At 42.6% G+C, this 21500-nt stretch overlaps 1 protein-coding gene across 3 annotated transcripts in view; it reads left to right on the forward strand.

Annotated features, from left to right (window-relative positions):
* DCLK2 (doublecortin like kinase 2) overlaps positions 1–21500 on the forward strand; it is a 319571-nt gene that overhangs the window by 218792 nt on the left and 79279 nt on the right. For all 3 annotated transcript variants that reach the window (XR_003857315.1, XM_029605030.1, XM_029605114.1), the window contains 2 exons: positions 4360–4468; positions 19926–19983. Coding sequence is in view for 2 of the 3 variants with exons in the window: in XM_029605030.1 (XP_029460890.1) it covers positions 4360–4468; positions 19926–19983 (167 nt within the window). In the remaining variant the exon portion in view is untranslated. The remainder of the gene's footprint in view (positions 1–4359; positions 4469–19925; positions 19984–21500) is intronic.

The raw sequence follows: 21500 nt of genomic DNA on the forward strand, positions 1-21500 counted from the left end.
AGGTGGAAAAATGTCCTTTCAAACTGAAGATCCAAAATAGTGTTCTCTGACCTCTTAAGGTTAAATCAACCAAAGTCTCGTAAATCTCCACAAATCCATGTCCCACAGAATTGGGCTAAAGACTTCTCCAGGAAAAAACTGAAAAACCATTCCTCTCCCTTAGACTTTCAACAAACAAATCCTCAACTCCTGTAGAGGTCTCTGATGTAAATGGACACGAGAAATGACCATTGTAGCAGCCTCACATGGGGTTGATATGGCATTGCCTGTATCTAAATGCATAGCCTTTCAACAATGCCATATCTTAGGGATCCTAATGGGGGTCCTACATTTGCGATTTATATAATTTTTAGGTTCATGATAAAACGGGTTCTCCACCTATTTTCATTTTCATAGGAGCATTCATGGCAATAGATATAACATGTAGTCCTAGTCTGAGGAATGGGTACTGCGGAATAACATAAGTTCAATGTCTTCTCTTTCCAGTTGACTCATCAGTAGCATGGAATCTTCTTAGTGTTTGGGTAATTACCAGGTTCTTGTGGCCTGGTTTGGCTTCTGTTGGAAACAGGATGCGGGGCTTGATGGACCCTTGGTCTGACCCAGCATGGCAATTTCTTATGTTCTTATGTAATTGACTGTCTAGCATACCAGCGGAATAAGCAAAGGAAAATGTTACCCGAGAGCCCAGGTTTTTCCACATTTTCCAGGAGATTTCTAGACAGTCTGCCCTTCCCCTTTTTCTTCCATGGTTCTCCGCTGGTTTTTTACAGTGGAAGGAGTAGCACAGAAGCAGAACAGCAAGCAGAATGGGATAGCTGACAGGGCAGAGAGAGTGTGAGCGGGAGCTGCATTGTGTCTCAGCAGCAGGGCCCTTCGCCCGCCCTCCTCTCCCTGCAAAGATTCACGCGCTTGTAACATGAACTTCTGTAAGTGAGGATGTATAGCCTCAGGGGACACAGGTGCAGAGGCAGCTCTCAGCTAATGCTGCTTTACTTTTTTCCCATCCCTGCTGCATTTGAACAAGTGTGTGGCTTTGTTTTGTAATCTGCTGGGAGAGAAGTGAAGAGGGCCAGGTGGACAGCAAGCACTGTTAGAGGTGCATCTACTACTACTGCTGCTGCTCTAAAAGCCCCTGTCAGATGGGTGGAGGGAGCAAGTCCTGGGAGGAGGAAGAGATGGTTATGAATGGAGGACCGGAAGGAGATGTGGGAGAGACTGGTGGAACATGATAGAATGAGATTGGGATAGAGGGCTGAAAGGGGTAACCTTTGCCTCGTACCACATTTCAAAGTAAAAGGAGTTGACACTTCCCCATTGATAATACAAGCAGTCGGGTTTCAGTAAAGCAATTCTATCCATTTGATATAATGCTCTGGGAAGCCATATTTCCGTAACAACCAAAACATATACGCCCATTGTACATTTTCAAAGGCTTTCTCAGCGTCCAAACTGGTTATGAGCCCATTTGGATTATGTTCATCCCCAGACTACAAAGCTTCAAGCAGCTTATGAATATTAGTAACACCATTCCTATTTTTAACAAAACCAGTTTGATCTAAAGCTATAAGAGCTGGAGCCACACAGCTAAACCTGGCAGCTATAATAGAGGCCAAGGTTTTGATATCCACATTAAAGGAATCGGGCGATTATGACCCAGCAAGCTGTAAATTTTTTTCCAGTTTTGGAAAAACCGTAATGAGGGCACGATTCATGTCGGAGTACCACCCACCTTTAGTAACACAAGTCTGGTATAATTTATGGAGGGAAGTAACCGCTGTATCCTTAAATAATTTATAAAATTCCTCTCCTAAGCCGTCAAGGTGTCCAGGGCTTTAGCCAAGAGCAGATTATTAATAGCAAACTATTTCAGAGTGGGAAATGGAAGCAGCTAGCCACTGTTAATGTTCTGAAACTTGAGGTAACTCTAAACCTTCAAAGAAATGATCTCTAGCTTCCACCTTAGCCGGTTTTCTGGAATAAAGCATTTGGTAGAAATTTAGCATGATTGCCGTAATTTTAGTATGGAAGAGTGTGCACTTCTCCTTCAGTATCACGTAATTGAGTGATAAAATGTTTGGGCGTAATATTTTTCACCAGCCTAACCAAACGTTTGTCTGTTTTATTGCCCTGGTGAAATAACTGGGTATTATAATGCAGGATATGCTGTACCTCCCTCTGGTATAGCAAATGATTCGGAGACTTGGTCACTATCTTGGTCTACTTTCTCGTCACAGAGACTAGGGGTTAGAGACTGAACATGTCTTTTTTTTCTTTAGTAAGCATAATTTAATTTGTAAGGATAAGATTTCCTTGCCTCTAAACATATTCTCATGAGCCGTATACACTATGATCTGCCCACGTATCACAGCTTTACCAGCATTCCAGAACACATCGTTCTGTACATCATCAGTGTCATTTAATGCCACGTAATCTTCCCATTTAGATTTCAAATAAGTAGCAAATTCTTTATCATAATACAATGCTGGCTGCAATCTCCATTGAAAGGCAGACATTCTATGTGGTGTAAATGCCAAGACTATGGAAATAGGGGCATGGTCAGATAACGCTAGTGTCAATAGCAGCCATAAGTCTAGGAAATTGGTGGAAATAAAAAAAAAAAAAAAAAAAAGTTTGTCCTAGCATAAGATCCCTGAATATTTGAGTAATATGTGTAGTCTAGCTCAATAGGGAGCAATGTTCACCACGCATTTAGTAATTGCAGCTCTTTCATTAAAAAATAGTGATGTGCCAAGCCCAACCTGTTCTCCCTCCCTTCCTGGTCCTCTCTTCTTATTGTCTCCTTGTCCTTTCCAGAGATCGCTCATAAAACATGCTCTTTTATCTTGCCTTGCAATTTGAGACTCGTTTTTAAATAACTTATACTCAGATTTCTGAAAGCTAACAATTGAAACATGACATTTAAGGACATGTGAGCAATTTAAATTTGAACTGGAATGATTTTAGACTGATTTGAACTGGACAGGAAATGCAGATATTACCAGATTTACTGGGAAAATACATTCCCCCCCCCCCCCAGCAGATCTGCATATAACTGAGAACTCCCTGGATTTTGCCTGGAAATTCAGGGAGTTTGAATCAGATTCAGTAGAAAGCTCCGGGCCTCTCTGATTCCAGCTTCAGCCACTCTCCTTCCTCAGTAAACCTGCAAGGAGAGGGATGAATCTGGGATAGACTCTGCAGGCAGCAGGTGTGGGGAGAGACTGGGGAGGGTCTGCAACATGCACAGTTCAGTCTGAAGCTCTGATTCCAGGAATTGGGAATCAGTGGAGAGTAGAGTAAGGGGTACTGTGACTTAAAGGGTGGTGGGAGCAAAGAGTGCTAGGGTTAGGAAGAGGAAGAATGCTGGGGTTCATCCCTGGAAGTGATGGGGTGAGGAAGAGAGAAAGTATGGATAGGTTAGGGATGAGGGATGCAAGCGAGAGTGCTGATAATGCATTATTCCTCTCTTCCCCCATCTCCTGCCCCCCCCCTTCCAAATTGACCGTGATCTCAAGGCGACTACAATTCTAAAGTTCCAAGATATTTAGAACATGAAAAAAAATGGATTTGCTGATCCCAGAAATCCAGTTAGAATTATTCAGACATCCGAAGAGTATTTTACAGCTGTTTTCTTAAAGAAAATATTCAGATCAACACAAAAAACATTCATAAAACTGTCAAACCATTTTTTTTTTTTAATTGACTTTGTTCCTGCTCCTTGGGTCTGCAGCACTATTGGAACCAGGGCCGGGATTTTAACACCGTGAGCATTCGTCCACAAATACCTGGAGATGATTCCCATTATCTTAGAATCCCTCCCCAACATACTTAGTCTAGTCCAGTGATGGCGAACTGCAGTCCTCGAGTGCCACGAACCGGCCAGGTTTTCAGGATATCCTCAATGAATATGCATGAGATGGCTTTGCATACAATGGAGGCAGGGCATGGAAATCTTTCTCTTGCATATTCATTGTGGATATCCTGAAAGCCTGGCCTGTTTGTGGCACTCGAGGACTGGAGTTTGCCATCACTGGTCTAGTCGTTGCATTGAGAGCCCTTTATTGGAATGGTGCTGTGGACCAGGGCTTCTTCCGGAAACCTGCAATCATGATCCTTAAGACCAAGGTATTGCCCTTAAACGGTAATCACAACCTCCCGTGCCCCTCCCCCCCCCCCCCCCCCCCCCCAATCGCTCCTGGCATCAGAATCTCATTCTGGTTCCAGCTCAGCTGAAAAGTACAAAGGAGCCAGGAGGAAGCTGCAGGATCCAGCTGTGTCATGATGCACAGCTGTATTCTGATCTGGAGCTACCTTGCCGATATTCTTATTTTTGCTTTCTGTGTGCCCTTTCCTCAGGCTTGAACGGAAATAAGTGCATGGGCGCTTCCTTTATTCTCGAGAAATACAGAGTTGGAAAGGTGATAGGTGATGGAAATTTTGCGGTGGTGAAGGAGTGCGTGGAAAGGTGAGGTATTTTTAAATTTTTTTTTCTTGCCTAGTATTGTGCAAACTGCACTTTTTTTCTTTTTTTTTTTTTTTTTACAAAATCTTTAGTGAAGTTTCTTGGAATTTGAAAGAAGCTTTTTCAGAAGTTTTTAAAAAGGTGCTGAGTTGGCCAGTAATGTGGAACTTGTATTCTGGAGTTGTCTGTCAGACTCCAGTGTAAATCACCCCACAATACAGAGGGGTCAGCACAGGATCATTCATGCCACCTCATGTGGAGATAGCAGACAAATTTCTCTCTTGAAACTGGCACCGGCACTTATCAGGTGCTGTAAGTAGACTTTGTTAAAGTGCTTGTCAGAGTCCCTTTTCTTTTATCTTTTAAGGGGATGAAAGTGCCTTAGCAGCTGGTAGAGGTGCTTTAAGAATGTGAAATGGTAGAAACTGTGATCACGTTTAGGCCGGTGCATTCTAGTGTGCTCAGCGGAGTGAAAGGCTTCACACATGAATGGCACACGTTTTGGACATGTCCATAATCCCTGATGTATCCAGACAACCGCGAAGCTAATAGCGCTCATCACATGTAAACTACATTTAGATGAGGTGATTAGCTAATCCCCGCGAGTCAAATTTCCCGTGCGGCCAGTACGCCCATTGCAGCGCGGCAAATCTTTTTGCGCCAACCATGGGCTAGCGTAAAGGTCTGCCACACTCAGGTGTTCATGGGAAAAAAAAAAATAAAAAATCCTGCTTTCCACGATTCCTTATCTTAGTATCCTTGGGGATACTACATAGGAGGAACTACAGAAAGCAGATCCAGGAAAGTCTGGGGGGGGGAATTCAGGGCGCCCAATAAATATGCACAAGATACATGGTCCAGGCCGTGTGTATTGTGCCAGTAATGGGAGAAAATGGATGCTCGTATTGAGCGTCCGTTTTCCTAACCCGCACTGCAGCCACCTCTCCTGGGCACCCGATGCCAAGAAGGCTCTAGGGACGCACAATTGTCCCTAGCGCCTCCTTTTAGCTTGACCCCTTCTTTAAATATTGGATTACAAGCCCAGCAGAGGTGGCTGGGTGCGCTTTAGAAAAGCATTGGGAGCCCGTTTTCTACACATCCATATTGCATCGGCCTGAATTGGATAAAGTTCCCTAAATTGGAATTAAATAGTACTCTGTACTCCCAGTCTGTATTTATTTTGTCTGATAATGTAAGTGAATAACTAATTCATTTCAGGTTTTATCGGTCATGGAAAATGTGCTAATGTCAGTATTCTAATGCTGTATTTTCTACTGTATCCTAACCCTCACCATACATACAATAATACATTTGTAACATATCTTGTATGTACATAAAAGCCAGAAATATATGGCCCAGTGATGAACCTCTATAATGTTACATAGCGTTTTAGTATATAAATTAGTCTTGACATATCCCTCCATATGGAAATGACCACGTAAAAGGAACCTTGAAATGCACAAAATTACTTGATGTGAATAAGCCCTATGCATGGTAGTTATTACCTTCCAGTCTGATGTGTGGCTGGCACATTGGTCCGGCAGCCATACTGCTCTCAACGGAACTAGAGACCAGGGTTGAATTCCTGAGCCCAGCTCCAGCTCCTCGAAGGTGCTGGAAGCACTGCAGAGGCAGCATTCACAGGCACTGACTTTAGTGCATGGTGCTGAAAAAGAAAGCAATAGTGTATAAAGCGCCCATTGCAATGACCGGAACATAAGAAGTTTGGCTCTCTTGGTCTGAAAGTTGTCCAGTCCAGGTCCCAAGTTGCTAAGGAGATCCTATAAGTAGATCTATTTCCTGTTACTCCCTCCAAGCACTTCCAATAATTTTCTTTAGTCTACCTAGCCAATGTTTTATAGACTTTTCCTTCAAGAGCTTGACCAAATCTTTTAAACCTTTGGTTACATCCTCTGGCAACAGATTTCACAGCTTGATTGTGTGTTGTGTCTTTTCTGTGATTAATTTTAAATCTGCTGATGGTTCGTTTCATGGTGTGTGTCCCCTTGTCTTAGTATTTGAAAGGTTAAATAACCGTCCTTTATTTACCCATTCCACCCAACTCATGCAATTTCTAGTTTTAGTTCTTTTAGAACGCTGGGGTGGATTCCATCTAGCTCTGTAATGGGGTTTTTTTTGGTTTTTTTTTAATATTTAGCCCATCTTTAATTGTTGTTACTTTTTCCGGCTTCACTGTGATGTCTCTTAGCACTTCTTCAGGAGGCATCACCCCAAAAGAAGGCCTCTGGTTTGGGAATCTCCCCAACATCCTCTCTAGTGAATACTGATGCAAAGAAATCATGCAGGATATCTACCATGGCCTAATCTTTCATAACCTCATTAACCACTTAATCATCCAGCAGGCAGACTGCCTTCCTTGCTAGTCTTACTTTTGATAAACTGAAAAAACAAATTATTTCTCACCTCCTTGTCAAAATCTCTTTTGGCCTGCCTTATCAATGTTTTACACCTATTCTGGCATTGTTTATATTCCCTTCTATTTTCATCATTTAGGTCCCTTTTTTACAATTTTTTTTAAACAAATCTTTCTTGGCTCGAATAGCCTTTTTCATCCTTTTTTTTTTTTTTGTCATGCACTTCTGCTGGACTTTCCAATATTGTAATTTTAAAACTTTCATGCCTCATGCCCACCTTAAACCCTTCTTTGGATCACTTTAGTTTCTTTCTAAGCAGCTTCCTCATTCTTTCATAATCCCTCTTTTTGAAATGCAGACAAACCACTGCACTTTCATCCTGGACTTTTATTCCATTATGTACATTAAATTTGATCATGTTGTCACTCTTGCCCAGTAGTTCTACAACTGTTACCCACTGTACAAGGTCATGCACTCCACTGAGGCTACATCTAGGGTAGCACCTTGACTTGTGGTTACTCAAACTGATCCAAGAAAGTTATTTTATAGTATCTACAAGTTCCATCCCTCTTGTATAACCAAAGGAGATATGGACTCTATCTCTGGATAATTATACTCCTCTATTGTGTTCCCCACTTTGCTGGCTTGTTTGATACCAGCATTCATTCTCTCATCTAGTTCCACTGTCTGGTCTGGAGGATGGTAGATATCCCCACTACTAACCTTCTGCTATTGTCTCTTGGAATTTCTGTTCATAGAGAGATACAAGACTTTGGCCTGTATTCTTTTGAAGTTTAACCTTACTAGACTGTATACCACTTCTGATATAGCTAGCTATCCCACCTCCAGGTTGATTCCCTCCTGCCATATTTGTATGTCTTGTTCCCTGGTATTGTTGTTTCCCATTAATTGTCATCTTTCCAATAGGTTTCCATGATGCCTATTAAGTCATTCTTACTTATCTTACACTTTAATTCTCTAATCTTATTGTTAAGGCTTCTAGCATTGGAGATACTTCAGCATATCCCTGTTTTTCATGATCATACAATCTGTCCTTTTGTAATTTGTTTTTCAGACAACCCAGAATAGTTTCTGGAAGCTAGTACTTTATTTAAATGTTTCTCATCAGCCAATTCAAGGAAATTATTATTAGGAATGTGCATTTGTTTGAAACAAATGAGTAAAGCATGACACATGAGTCTATTTTTGTTTCATTCATGGCCCCCGAAATGAATGGAGAAATTCCCACAAATGAGATGAAAATTTCTTTCGTTTGTTCCCCATTCAAGTCTGTCCCAATGAAGTCTGACTATGTACTGCTGAGTAGAAAAAAACCCCGATAACTAAAGCAATCAACTCTTATCGTGTGACCTCATGTTTTGACATAGCGGAGGCAGGACAAGTTGACAAGGAAACCACATAAAGGATGAATCTGGGGCAATATGGGTCATACTGGACCTGTAGCTTACCAATGGGGATAGTATCTCTGTTGTAGTGGATGATCAGCTGGGATCCAGTGATCACCGGATGCTATGGTTCAGTATTAGAGCAAAGGAGATGAAAGAGAAATCAAAAGCAGGGTCGTAGACTTCAGGAAAACTGACTGTTTATATGGGGGGATACCTAAAGGAGTAGTTAGGATGGGAAAATCTAGGGGAAGTAAGAGTGCAAAATGAGTAATTTGCAACCTATCATTAAAATAGAATATTGTACCTGAAGATTGGCAAGTGCTAATGTGACGCTGATCTTTAAAAAGGGCTCCAGGATGATCTGGGAAACCATAGACTAATGAGCCTAACTTCAGTGCCTTGAAAAATCATAGGACCTATTCTAAAGAATAAAATTGTAGAACATATAGAACGGCATGTTTTAATAGGATACAGCCAGCATGGATTTACATAAGAGAAATCTTGCCTCATCAATCTCCTGCATTTTTTGAGGAGATTAATAAACGTGGATAATTGTGATCCAGTGGATATAATATATTTGTATTTTCAGAAGGCATTAGACAGTCATCCATGAGAGACTCCTGATAAAAATAAAAAGTCATAGAGTAGAAAGCAATGTCCTATTGTGGATTGCAAACTGGCCAAAAGATAGGAAACAAGTAGGAAAAAACGGTCAGTTTTCTCAGTGGAGAAAGGTAAACAATGGAGTACATCAGAAAACTATACTGGGACTGGTACTTTTTAATATTTATAAATGATCTGGAAAAAAGAGCAGTGAGTGATGTGATCAAATTTTGCATGTCACCCAATTTTTCTGAGTAGTGAAATCATAAACGGATTGTGAGAAATTGCAGGAAGACCTTGCAAGACTGGGAGATTGAGCATCCAAATAGCTACTGTAATGTAATGTGGACAAGCGCAAAGTGATGCACATAGGGAAAAGTAACCCACACTGTAGTTACACAATATTAGGCTCTATATTAGGAGTTACAACCAAGGAAAAGTATGAGTGTTATCGTGGACAATACTTTCAAATGGTCATCTTGGTTTGTGGCAGTGGTCAAAAAATCAAACTCTTATTCTTATTATTATGTTAGGAGTTAAGATAGAAATGGAGAATGGTATTATTACTCCATGCTGAGACAGAACAGGGAGTACTGTGTGCAGTTCTGGTCACCACATCTCAAAGACATAGATGAACTGGAAAAGGTACAGAGAAGTGCAACAAAAATGATAAAGGGGATGGAACGGCTCCCCTGTGAGGAAAGGCTAAAGAGGTTAATGCTTTTCAGCTTGGCGAAGATGGCTAGAGGGGGTTATGATAGAGGTCTTTAAAATCATGAGTGGACTAGAACAGATAAATGTGAGTCTTTGATTTACTCTTTCATATTGTTGCGTCTGTCCGCCTCAGACGGCTTCGACCCTTGTGCCTCACCTTTTTCTCTGCTCTCCCCGCTAGCCTTGGGAAGATGGCTACCGCCGCGTCTGCAAGCCGCATTCTCCGGCGTCCCTGGAACGGCTATGGCAAAGCCTCACGCGATGTTTCTCCTAAGGGCCTCCTAAGGTGCACACATGCCACCCACGACTTTATCCACGTCTTGGCGGGACCCTCAGGGGCATCCCCCTTGAGTGACGTCACGCCATCCGTGTATTTAGCCTACGCTTGTTTGCTAGCTCATTGAGTTAGCAAGGATTGGATTTGTCCGGTCTAAGCTACTCTGCCACTTCCTTGCTGCCGCTGGAAGCTCTCTCTGCCCTTCGGGTTATTCTCTAACCTGGGTACCTGCTCCTTGGGGGCCCTCTGCTTTCTTTCAAGTGCCTTACTGGGATCAGGTACTCGCTCCTCGAGGGCCTGCTCTCCCTGCCTCTGTGCCTGTTACCATCTACTTCTGCCTGGTGGAATCATCAACCTTACACTACCATCTAGTGAGTAATCTAAATTCTCAGTCTGTCTCATCTACAGCTTTGCCGTGCTGGGAAACCTACACCTGGATATCCCTATATCATCTTGGTGAGATGGGTTCCCTCTGCCGAGGGTCCCTGGACTGCTACCGCTGGATCACCTCACTACTGCCACCTCTGGTGGTATACATCAGCTGTACAATAAAACAAATCTTTGTGTTTGTGTGTCCTGAGTCTAGCCCAGTACTGTGGCTCCCCACGGGGCTCCTCCCTGTGAGCATGGTCATCTTCCACTGTACCTAAGAATCCACTCAAACACCTCGAAACCATAACACACATGCAAAAACTAGTGGACATGAAGTTTGTAAGTAGCACATTTTTAAAACAAATTGAAGAAAATTATTTCACTCAATGCACAATTAAGCTCTGGAATTCATTTCCAAAGGATGTGGTAAAAGCAGCTAGTATATCCTCTCTGAAAAAGATTTGGATAAGTTCTTGGAGGAGAACACCATAAACTGTTATTAACCAGATAGATTTGGGAAAAGCCATTACTTATCCCTGGGTGTTAACTGCATTGGATTTATGTACTGTTTGGGATCCTGCCAGGTACTTGTGACCTGGATTGGCCACTGTTGGAAACAGGATACTGGGCTTGATTGACCCTTGGTGTGACCCAGTATGGCAATTCCTATGTTCTTACTGCTTCTGAGATCATGGAGGCAGTATTTGTGTAAACAGATTCAGAAGAAGAATCTTGCATGGATTCCCTGAATTGCAGGATATTAAATAGCTAGTGTCTGAAGAGCATTTAGTGTGTCTTGTCAGTAACACCTTAGCCTCAGGCTTAGAGCATCTCTATGCCCGAACAGCCAGCTCCTTCAGCTAATGATGCCATATCAAAATATCAGGCGGCCTCAGGTATTTCATCTGCTTTTCCCTGCTTAAGGCTTTCTACCAATAGGGTTGATGTCCTTTGCCTCTCATTTGGAGCCTTCTTTCCACTCTCGTTAACTGCTGTCTACTGCTCATGATTCTTTGGGGTTTTCATGCTACTCTTTCATTTGCTTTGACAGTCTGTCACTGCTTTGAGTGTGTGTGTGGGGAGGGGGGGGTTCTGCCTCTTTTGGTGATTTGTTCCCACTTCATGCTACATTTGGTGCTGCTTTGTCTGTTCACGCTGCCTTGGGGGTTGATGCTATTGTTGGTGCCCTTGGGATGTTCTGGTCACGCTTGATGCTGCTTTGCTCCTCTGATGGTACCTTGGAGAGTTGTTGCCACTGCTGGTATTATTTTGCTCATTATTGGTTCTTGGGCTCTTGTGCCACATTGACATAGTCTTGATGTGTTAGCTTGCCTTTACCCTTCTGATGTGTGTCTACCAGTTTCATTAGAAACTAGCTAACATTGTTGGAAATTTCCAAGAGACTCTTATAAATTGCCCTACTGCTCCGAGCCCCAGTACAACCTACTCACCCCTATCACAGCCTATCCTCCTTCCACTCCCTTCACAGCCCCAGGCGCAGGCTGCCTCTCCCACTTAGCCCCAGCCCTAGCTGCAGCACAGTCACCCATGGAAAGCCTATGGAGACTTCTATCTATTACTCTTCCCCGCCCCAGCACAGCCTGCTTTCACGCTCTCTGCAGCAGCCTTAGTACAGCTTGCACTCCCCTAACCCCAGAACAGCCAGCCATTCCCCCCTCCCAACCACAGCACGACCTGCCCTCACCACACACAAACTCGTGCCCCAGCCACTCTAGCCTCCAGATATAGAATGTATTCTCTGAGGGATAGGAGCTTTTTGCAATGAGTGCACACGCGCCTCTCGTCAACTGGTAGATGAATCATACGTATTGTACTTAAAATGGATAGCCCCTCTGTTACTGCTGGACTATTGTCTGTATCTTTTATTTTGTTCAGTTGTTACCAATTTAAAAATTTGAGTAGGGATGTTCAAACTAATCTGAAATACTTTTAATATTTTGGTTTATTGTATATTTGTCTGTCAGTGATCCTTCAGAGACTACTAAACTCCTTCTCGCTACCCAGTTACGCACTTTGACACTTGTTTAAGACTAATTTCCTGTTGTATCAAAGACATCTGTTACATTTATAGGAAGTGGTAACTTTTGCTGCTGGAAAGAAGGGGGGATTTGGAAGCTGGGCTCTGGGAGTTGAAGCCTAGTTAACTCGCTGTATCCTCTGGAGTCCTCTGCTGGGCCTACTTGGAGGACTATGCAAATGAGGCTTCCAGTTCTCTGCTGCTGGATACAATGTGGGGCTGTAGAAGATGAGGCCTAGACATGTCAGTATCCTCTGGGAAAGGTATGCAAATGATCTTTCAGGTCTTCTGCTGCTAGAAAGTGTGGATGCTGTGAAAGCTCAAACTTAGATGGCTCAGTGTCCTCTGGAGTCCTGTGCTGGGGCTGCTGGGAAAAGCATGTAAATAAGTCTTCCAGTTTTCTGCTGCTAGAAATACTGTGGGGACTATGGAAACTAAGCCTAGACAGCTTGTGATGTCCCCTGGCATCCTCTGCTGGGACTGCTGGGAGAGGTATGTAGATGATTCTTCCAGGCTTCTGCTGGAGACACAACACTTCCTTCTACATGCATTTTATATATATAGATGATTAGAAAATCCCAACTTGAAAGCCCAAAATAACCTACAATGCTTCCACTTTGACTAAAATGGTACACAAATCAAATATGTTTTTTCATTTTGAAATTAATGTAACTGACTACAAATGAATGAACCACATTTTTTTTTTACTCTGCACATGGTGGATCATACTTCAGCACAAGACTCTGAACCACACTCTTTCAAGCAGCTGTCTGTTTTCCTCCATGGTTTAGATTAAAAGCTGTTTTATTTTATTTTTAGTGCCAGCAGCCCAGTTCCATCCCAGTTAAAGTGGGGGGCCATTGATGCAGAATAGGCTCCCTTTTCTCCAGAATGTTCCCCAGTTTTTTGTGAATCTAGATCCCCCTCCTCTCTACACCAGTGCCTCATCCATGTATTGCGACTCCAGAGCTCTGCTGGTAACTTGGACGAAGAAAGACCGATGAGCTCATGAGGCAGCGTGCTCGTGGGAACTCCCGTGCATGCTCAGTAAACCTTTTACTGAGCTTTGAGAGCTGGGGCTGAGTCAGCGAATTTGGATGACATTACCTCTGCGTAATAGTGAATTCATGCCTGCTTGATGGTGAAAAAGCTGTCTTCATTGTTAGAAGACATTGCATCTTTATGGTCTTATTTTAGAGTTGGTGTGGTCTGTGTTTCTCCACTTTTGACTAGTTTGCTTATTAAGAAAAAATAAAGTTAACTAAGGCTTTGGTAACATCTAATAAGCTTTGAATTAATGCTCCCGATTGCTGTCATTCAACTGATAAAGCATCAATTTTAGGTAATATTTGCCACACTTTAACAGAGGAAAACGCTAGTCTTAAATCACAGATATACTTCATTGACAGTCATGAGCAAATCAATGAGAAACACTGACTGGATTTTCCTTTTATCGTGAATGTAACTCCTGTCTATGGCTGAGCTTTACCATCTGACATTTGCTTGTGGACTGTGATAAGAGCATGAGGAATGATCGATTTTAAATTATCCAATTACATTGTGATTTCCTCTTAACTGAAAAAAGTGGTTGAAATTATAAAAACAACCTTTAATAAATACATCACCGGTATGGTCAACAAAACATAGAAATCTAGCGCTCGTATCATACATTTCTTGGGTTGGATTGTTTTTATTTAATCCTCCATATGTATATTTACAAATGGTCTTCACCATTCTTATATATTTTGTGTCTCCTGTTTACATAAAATATATAAGAATGGTGAAGACCATTTCTAAACATTTGTTAGATATTCCATCTTTTAAACCAAATTCATTTGGCTGCTTCCCGTAGTTGGATCTTTAATATGGCTGGGCCCGTTCTATGGCATTAACCACCTGAGTTAATTAGATCAGAGAATCAGGCTGATGCAACATCGGCTTGCATAAAATGGAGAGTGGGCACTCGATCATAATGTGTCAGGCCACCTTTCCTAAGTGCACAATGCATTATTTAAATGAGGGGATCGCGCTAAAAAGGATGCGCTAGGGATAAATTGTGCATCCCTAGCGCGTCCATGGCATCTGGCGCCCAGGAGAAGTGGAAAATGGATGCTGGTTTGGTCACACGTTTTGGACACGCCAATCCCCTTATTGCATTGGATGTTAGCCTAGCGCATCCAAGAGCTCGTTAGCCTGTGTCGTATGCTCAGAGCACGATATAGCATCGACCTGAATATATATCGTTGTTTGTTAAATACACTTGCAGTGATGCTGCTTGAATATCTGGCACCTGATTGAGAGCCCCTACAGCTTGGCATGTTTTCTCCATTTTTACCAGCTAAATGTGGATTTGCTTCTTGAAAAGTTTCATCTGTTTAAATAAAACAAAAAAACCTTTCCTAGATATGTTTTTAACCGTTGCTTCCTTACACATTTTCCCTGAAGCAGATGCTTTGCTGAAATGGCTGGGTTGGAATTTTTAAATACTAATTTGTACTTTTGGTTTTCCACGTCATCTTTGCTTCTTTGTTTTTTGGCCTGCAAGACCTTTTGATATAGATTTTTATATTTTGGTTTTGAGAGTTGGTGTGTTTGTCTTTTCAGTCACTTTGTTTGGTTTTCTTTTTTTGCGGTTTGTTTTACCTCTGACTGAGCCAGGTTGGGAGTATGAGAGGAAAATTGCTGGGTGATGCAAATCTGTTTCATGAGGTTAAACTGGAAGGCTTTCCTCACCCTCCCCTCCAAAAAAGAAGACACCTACTGGGCTAAATTAATAAAATAAAATGTAATTAGTTACAGCAAGAACCCCAATATCCCTCATAAGTTCAAGCACCTCTTACTCACCTACAAGTGCCTTCACTCTGCAGCTCCTCACTACCTCTCCTCTCATTTCTCTCGCTACACCCCTCCTGGTGCACTCTGCTCATCAGGCAAGCCACTCTTATCTTATTTCCTTTCTCCTCTACTGCCAGCTCTGTGCTCTGTACTTTCCACCTGGCTGCCCCATGTGAAATAGATTTTCAGAGCTGGTGTGTCATGCACCCCCTCTCTTGCCTTGTTTGAATCCCATCTAAAACCCACCTTTTTGAGGCTGCTTTTGTGTGTAATCTGTTTTTATTTGCAAACCATAAGAACAATACAGTATGCAATATATCATCAAGCAACAGGTTGCAACCATTATACACCAACAATTATGAGCTATAAGAAACATAAGTAACCTTTGTGTGCAAACGATGTTCAAAAATTCAGAACAGCTCGAGCAAAAACATACTACTGTAGTACTCAAATAAAGAGAGAGCCATCTTGTATACTGAAATATCATGAACATATAAACATTCAAACCCCCCAACTCCCTCCCCCCTCCCCACACTGGCCGCCTGTATCAGTATCCTAGGAGTGGGTGGTACAGTAATAACAGTAAGTTACACTACTAAGTGGTGGATGGACAAGATACCATCAGATTTGCAAGCTTTAAAGGGTATTGTTGCTATCTAACCATTTTCCATAAGGGTCCCAAATGGCGTGGAAAGAAGGTATACGATTCTGATGAACCGCAGTAAGCCTATTCAATTGGTATAATGAAAATATTCGCCGCTGTACTGCTGCAAGCGTAGGTATCGTTACTTGTTTCCAATAGGAAGCCAGCTCTAACCTGGCAGCAATAAAGATTTGCAAAAGCAGCTTTTGTGTGTGCGTATTATATTCCGTCATGGGCAGACCCAGCAGCACGTGCTTCACATGTCATAGCAAGCAGCTGGGAGATCCATTGAAACACCCCCTGCCAATAACCCTGTATATGGGGACACGTCCACCAAATATGAAGATAGGTTCCTGGGGCTCCACATCCTCTCCAACAGCAGTCTGAGATATGGGGATAGAATCTATGTAGTGCTTGTGGGGTATAGTGCCACCCATATAGCATTTTATAACAATTTTCTTGTAAGCTAGCAGATATGGAGCACTTGCTAGCCATATTTTCTTGTAAGCTAGCAGATATGGAGCACTTGCTAGCCATATTTTCTTGTAAGCTAGCAGATATGGAGCACTTGCTAGCCATATTTTCTTGTAAGCTAGCAGATATGGAGTTGAGGCTGCTTTTAAAATCTCAAGCCAGATGGTCTGCCTTCAGCCTCATTAACTAACTTTAACAATTGTCTCTTGTATGTTTGTCTTGATTAGGTGGTAAGCTCTATTGAGCAGGGACTCTCTTGTGTGTTTGTACAGTTCTGCGTATGTGGAGTAGCGCTATAGAAGTGTCTTTAGCAGCAGTAGGTACATGGAGGAACAGTCCGTGCCAGTTCTCGGGCCGATACAGTAAATCCCGCGGGAGAGCGGGCGCTCCGAGGCGAGCACCGGCTCTCCCAACGCACGCCCAGGCCACTCTCCTGGGTGCGTGATCAAGTATTTAAATGAGGGCCCGCGGTAAAAAGAGGCGCTTAGGGATACTAGCGCTTCCCTAGCGCCGCTTCCTTTACAGGAGCGGCGGCTGTCAGCGGGTTTGACAGCCGACGCTCAATTTTTCCGGCGTCGGTTCTCGAGCCCGCTGACAGCCGCGGGTTCGGAAAACGGACGCCGGCATAATTGAGTGTCCGTCTTCCGACCCACTGGAGCGCACTGTACTGTATCGGCCTGAGAGCTCCTTGCTTTCTGCTTCTAGCCACAGTGTTCACAGGGAGCAGGAGAGGGGGAGTGGGGAGGGTGATGCTGAAGTGGACACAGCGGAGAGAGGCTGCCCTGCTCCCTGATCTAATCTCTCCCATCCTGTCCTTCCCCCTCCTTTTTATTCCCTTGCAGGAAACAGGAGTAGACAAGGCATAGTAGAGAGTAACTACTCAGCTCCCTAATATTGATTGGCATCTGTTTAAACCTTCTCAGCAGTAGCTTAAAAAAAAGAAAGACCCCTGCTACTTAGATGCCTGAGCTTTTCCGGTTGGCCCGAGTTGCAGATAATGGGGCTTTAATGGTATTTGAAGCACATAGCTGTGATATTTCGCCTCTCGTTACTTCAAAGTAGGTTACGTTCGGGTGCTTTAGGCATTTCCCCCATCCCCAGATGGCGCTCAGTCTAAATTTGTGCCTGAGGCGATGGAGGATGAAGTGACGGGCCCAAGGTCACAAGGAAGTGGCAGTGGGATTTGAGCCCTGGCACCTCTGGTTCATAGTCTGCTGCACCTCCACACACATACCCAGAAAACAGATAACCTTTCAGGCTAAAGGTAGCCGGATAACTTTAAACCTTTTTTGAATATATCCAGTTAGATGTGAAGATGTCGGGCTGCGTCAGCCTTAACCAGCTGTATTCAAGAGAACAGAAGTTAGGTGCCAATCATGTGGGTGGCTTAAAAAAAAAAAAAAAGTGCAGGCCAGTAGGCCCTGTCATAGCCCCCCATCCACAGGAGCCTTCCACCTACCCTTCAAGGACCCCTCCATCTGAGGAATTTTAAAAAAAAAATGGGCTAGTGCTGATCTCCTCCCCCAGAAACCTGCTCCTCGGTCCTGTCAAAGTTATAAGATATAGTATCTTTATAAGATATCGTAGCCTCCAGGGCCCCCCCCACACCCTGCTGGTGCCTTCGGGCTCTGCTTTCTTCTGCCTGTCAATCGCAATGTGAGCCTGGCACTTCCCGCGGAGCCCCCTAGCGACTACAGAAGTGCCAGGCTCAGGTCGCAGTAAAACTGCTAAAAAGGTAGAGAGGAGGTATTGTGTGTGGGGGGGGGGGGGGCCTGGAGGCTACTATACCTTTCAAATTTGAAGGGAAATGGGAAGGGGGATGGAAGATGAGACCAGCACTAAGCCCCTTCTTTTAAAATGTTTTTGTTTAACTTTTTTTTTTTTTTTTTTTACATTTCTCAGTTGGGAGAGGGTTTGGAGGGAAGGCTTGGCCTAGCAGGGTTGAGCATGTGGAGCTCGGGTGGAAGGGGCTAGGGGGCAGCTGTAGGTTCAGAAGTCCCACACTTTTTTTTTTTTTTTTAAACCCCCATAGCTTGACATGTAACCGGCTATTTTCATTTTAACTTTAGCCTTGACGGCTATATTAACAGGAAACATGCTGCCGAGTAACATCAGACCTGCTCTCCAGCATATTTTCAGTTCGCCCAATAACTTATTCAGCTCACTTCAAACATCGGAGTTAGCCAAACAAGTTATTCGGCTAACTCAAGCCTCCCCCGGAATGCCCCCAACATTCCCCTTGCTTATTTTGGCTAAATCTTAGCTGGATAATGACTTGGGTAACATTTAGCTGCATAAGAGAGGGGGATATTCAAAACTTGCCATTTAGACAGCTAATCTGTGAGTTATCCATCTATACGGTTTTGAATATTGACATCTTGAAATACACCCATACTTAATAGCCAGGAATAAATTTTGCTATTTGGTTTCAAGTGTATACTTAATTGATGTAAAAATATAATTCATTTAAAAAATTGTTTTTGTTTCTAGATGCGCTTTAGATATAAATGTTCTACAGTATGTGCTAGATCATAAAGCTGTAATGGATGGGGTTGCCCTGCTTTAAATGAAGTGTTCAGGCATGAATTGAACCCCCCCCCCCCCTCCCTTACTGAACATTTTTTCTCCAGTGGCTTAGTAAAGCACTTTGTGACTTGTGATACAATCCTGGAAATCTCAGAGCTTTCAGCTTATAGCCAACTTCCCTTTGCCAGTAATTTGGTTATCTGTACATGCAAAGAGTAGATGTCTTGATGCCCCTGGATGACTGCATCCTCCCAGTTTTTCCAGGGTAATTAGCAACGGGTGCCTCCAAGGTTTGACCACTGGAAAATGGTGTAATTTTTTGGTAGGTCCTGGGACTCAAAGAATCCTTTCCTGCCCACTCGTACCAGGAGCCTCAGAATAAGTTCTGCAGGGACACACACACATTCAACCAGAAAAAAGGAACACTTCATCTGATAGTAAAATTTGAACCCTTATTCCAAGCAGATTCACCGGCACCGCTTGTCAATTTTAACACCTAGAAAGCTGAGGCTTTTTGAAAGTGGTTCTCAACCACTATGCGTTCTGAGCAAGTTAAGCCAGATAAATTTACGTAGCTAAATTGGCTGAGAGATTCAGCAGCATGGCTGCACCACTGAATGTACTCAGTTACCTATCCAGCTAGCTATTAGATCAGCTGAATAAGCCGGTCTAACTTATACGGTTAACGTAGCCAGAGGAAGCTGAATATCTGCGCACATACAACTAAGTTAGCTTAAGGAGCTCCGTCCCAGAATTTCTCATCACCACTCCTCACTTATACAAATAACTATATGGTCAGGTAAAAAGGTTATCCAGGTAAGTGGCAGCCGCTGAGTGCGGCCAAATATTGAAACAGTCCAAGCTTATCCAGCTAAGAGGTGCTGAATATCTGCCTCCCTGAAATAAACTTGGCTTTGTTTCAAGCTGCATCCCTTTCTTTTATTTCGTGTTACTTTTTCCTCATTTGTGGTCTTCTTCCAACAGTTTTAAGCGTAAGGGTTCAGCTTGCTTGTTTGAAAGGTTTGGAATTGAAAGAGAAGGTAAGCAAAAAATAAGTACTGTCATTGGCCCATTTAATTTTGTTACCTATTGTGAAAGAGATGTTGAAGGGGTTTTTTTTTGTTTCCTGGGTAGCCACACAGGAAGCTGGCACTTATGAAGCACACTTTTGTGTTTTTGTTTTGTTTTTATTAGGTCCTCTGGAAAAGAGTTTGCACTGAAAATTATAGACAAGGGAAAATGCTGTGGAAAGGTACAGTAACCCAAAGTCTGTGACGCTGAGCTGGACAGTGTTTGCAGGTGCTCTTTTTAGGTGATGGAAGTGCTTATTTGGGTGAGCAATGAACGTACTGAATGGGTCTATTCAGGAAGAAAGAGATGCACATGCATGGGGGAGGGGAGTAGATTGCACACTGTGGGCAAATGCAAATAAACCCTCAACCTCCCCTGCCAGGCTTACAGCAAGGTCTTCATATTATGTCTGTTTCTATTTCACTTATTGAATAGTTGCTTACCTTTTGGTTTATGTGCTTTTTTTACATTACACTTATTATAAGGTGCCCTAGCCATGTTGCCATATTAAAGATATAATCACACAAGGGTCAACACGAAAATAGAACCTCTTTCAAACATGGAAATAGACTTTCTTTCAAACATGGAACAGACGTCATTTCCGGTGTTATAATTTCTAAGAGGTTTATGAATGGTGACACATTAAATTTAAGTGTCACTTGGAAGTGTCCCCGTTAAAGAACGGGTTGAATTTTAGAGTGGGTTGAGAGATGAATGATTTTTGAATCTTCCTTGAAGGGACTTCGTATTGAACACATTTTGAAGTTTTGATCGCATGTTGGAAGACTTGTTAAGAATTGGAATTTCGAGGTTCTACAGTTGTGTCACTCATTAATATTTTGAGATGATAGCTGTTATTCATCCAAACCAGTCCTATCCCTGATGAAGCCATTAAGATAAGCTTGGCGAAACGAAGATCTTTGTTGGATATGCTGAGGACTGACTCCATTGGTTGATTAAATGTATAATGTTTAAAATATGATGTGAGCATTTGCACTTTATATTATAAGTGAATTATTTGACAATATTTCTGATTTTCATGTTTTTTGAAGATGTTTGTTTTTAAATGTGAGTGCATGAGTATAGTATGAGTGTGTTAGATAGTTTTTTAATGTTAGACAGGCTTATAAAATGCAAATAAAATATTGATGCAATTTATTGTATTCCTCTTCTTATGTATGTTGTGCCATATTAAAGATGGCATTTTTTTTTTTGTATATATATATTTTACAGGGTCACAATAGTTTCCGTGCTGAATGCTAATCTCGTCTTTCCAAAATGAGCCTTGAGGTTGTTGAAATCTTCTATCCCACATTAGCAGAATATAATCCTTTCACATTGGTGTTACCTTTCGTCACATCTGTAGTTTTTGTTTTAAGTGAACGCTTGGAAAGGATTAAGCCTACAAAGCAGAATGTAGGAGGTTTGTTGGGTGGCAGTGTGAGAGTCCCCTCTAGTGGTGAGAGGGAATCCATTCAGCTTCTGCTGCTTGAGCTGTTGGAGGACCTCCTTTCTGGATGATCAGTTGTGTTTATACTAGGAAGCAGTTTGGTCAAAACTAGAACCAGCAACTGGGGAGTCATCTTAATCCTCTTACTGCTGCAAGCTATCTGGGCTCGGTGAAGGTTGTTCCCGTGTCTGGGGTCCTGGTTTGCAATATTAAGCTCATCTTTGAGGTAGAGCATCTGCACCCCCTGA

Source organism: Rhinatrema bivittatum, chromosome 1 (genome assembly GCF_901001135.1).
Source record: "Rhinatrema bivittatum chromosome 1, aRhiBiv1.1, whole genome shotgun sequence".
Classification (NCBI taxonomy): domain Eukaryota; kingdom Metazoa; phylum Chordata; class Amphibia; order Gymnophiona; family Rhinatrematidae; genus Rhinatrema; species Rhinatrema bivittatum.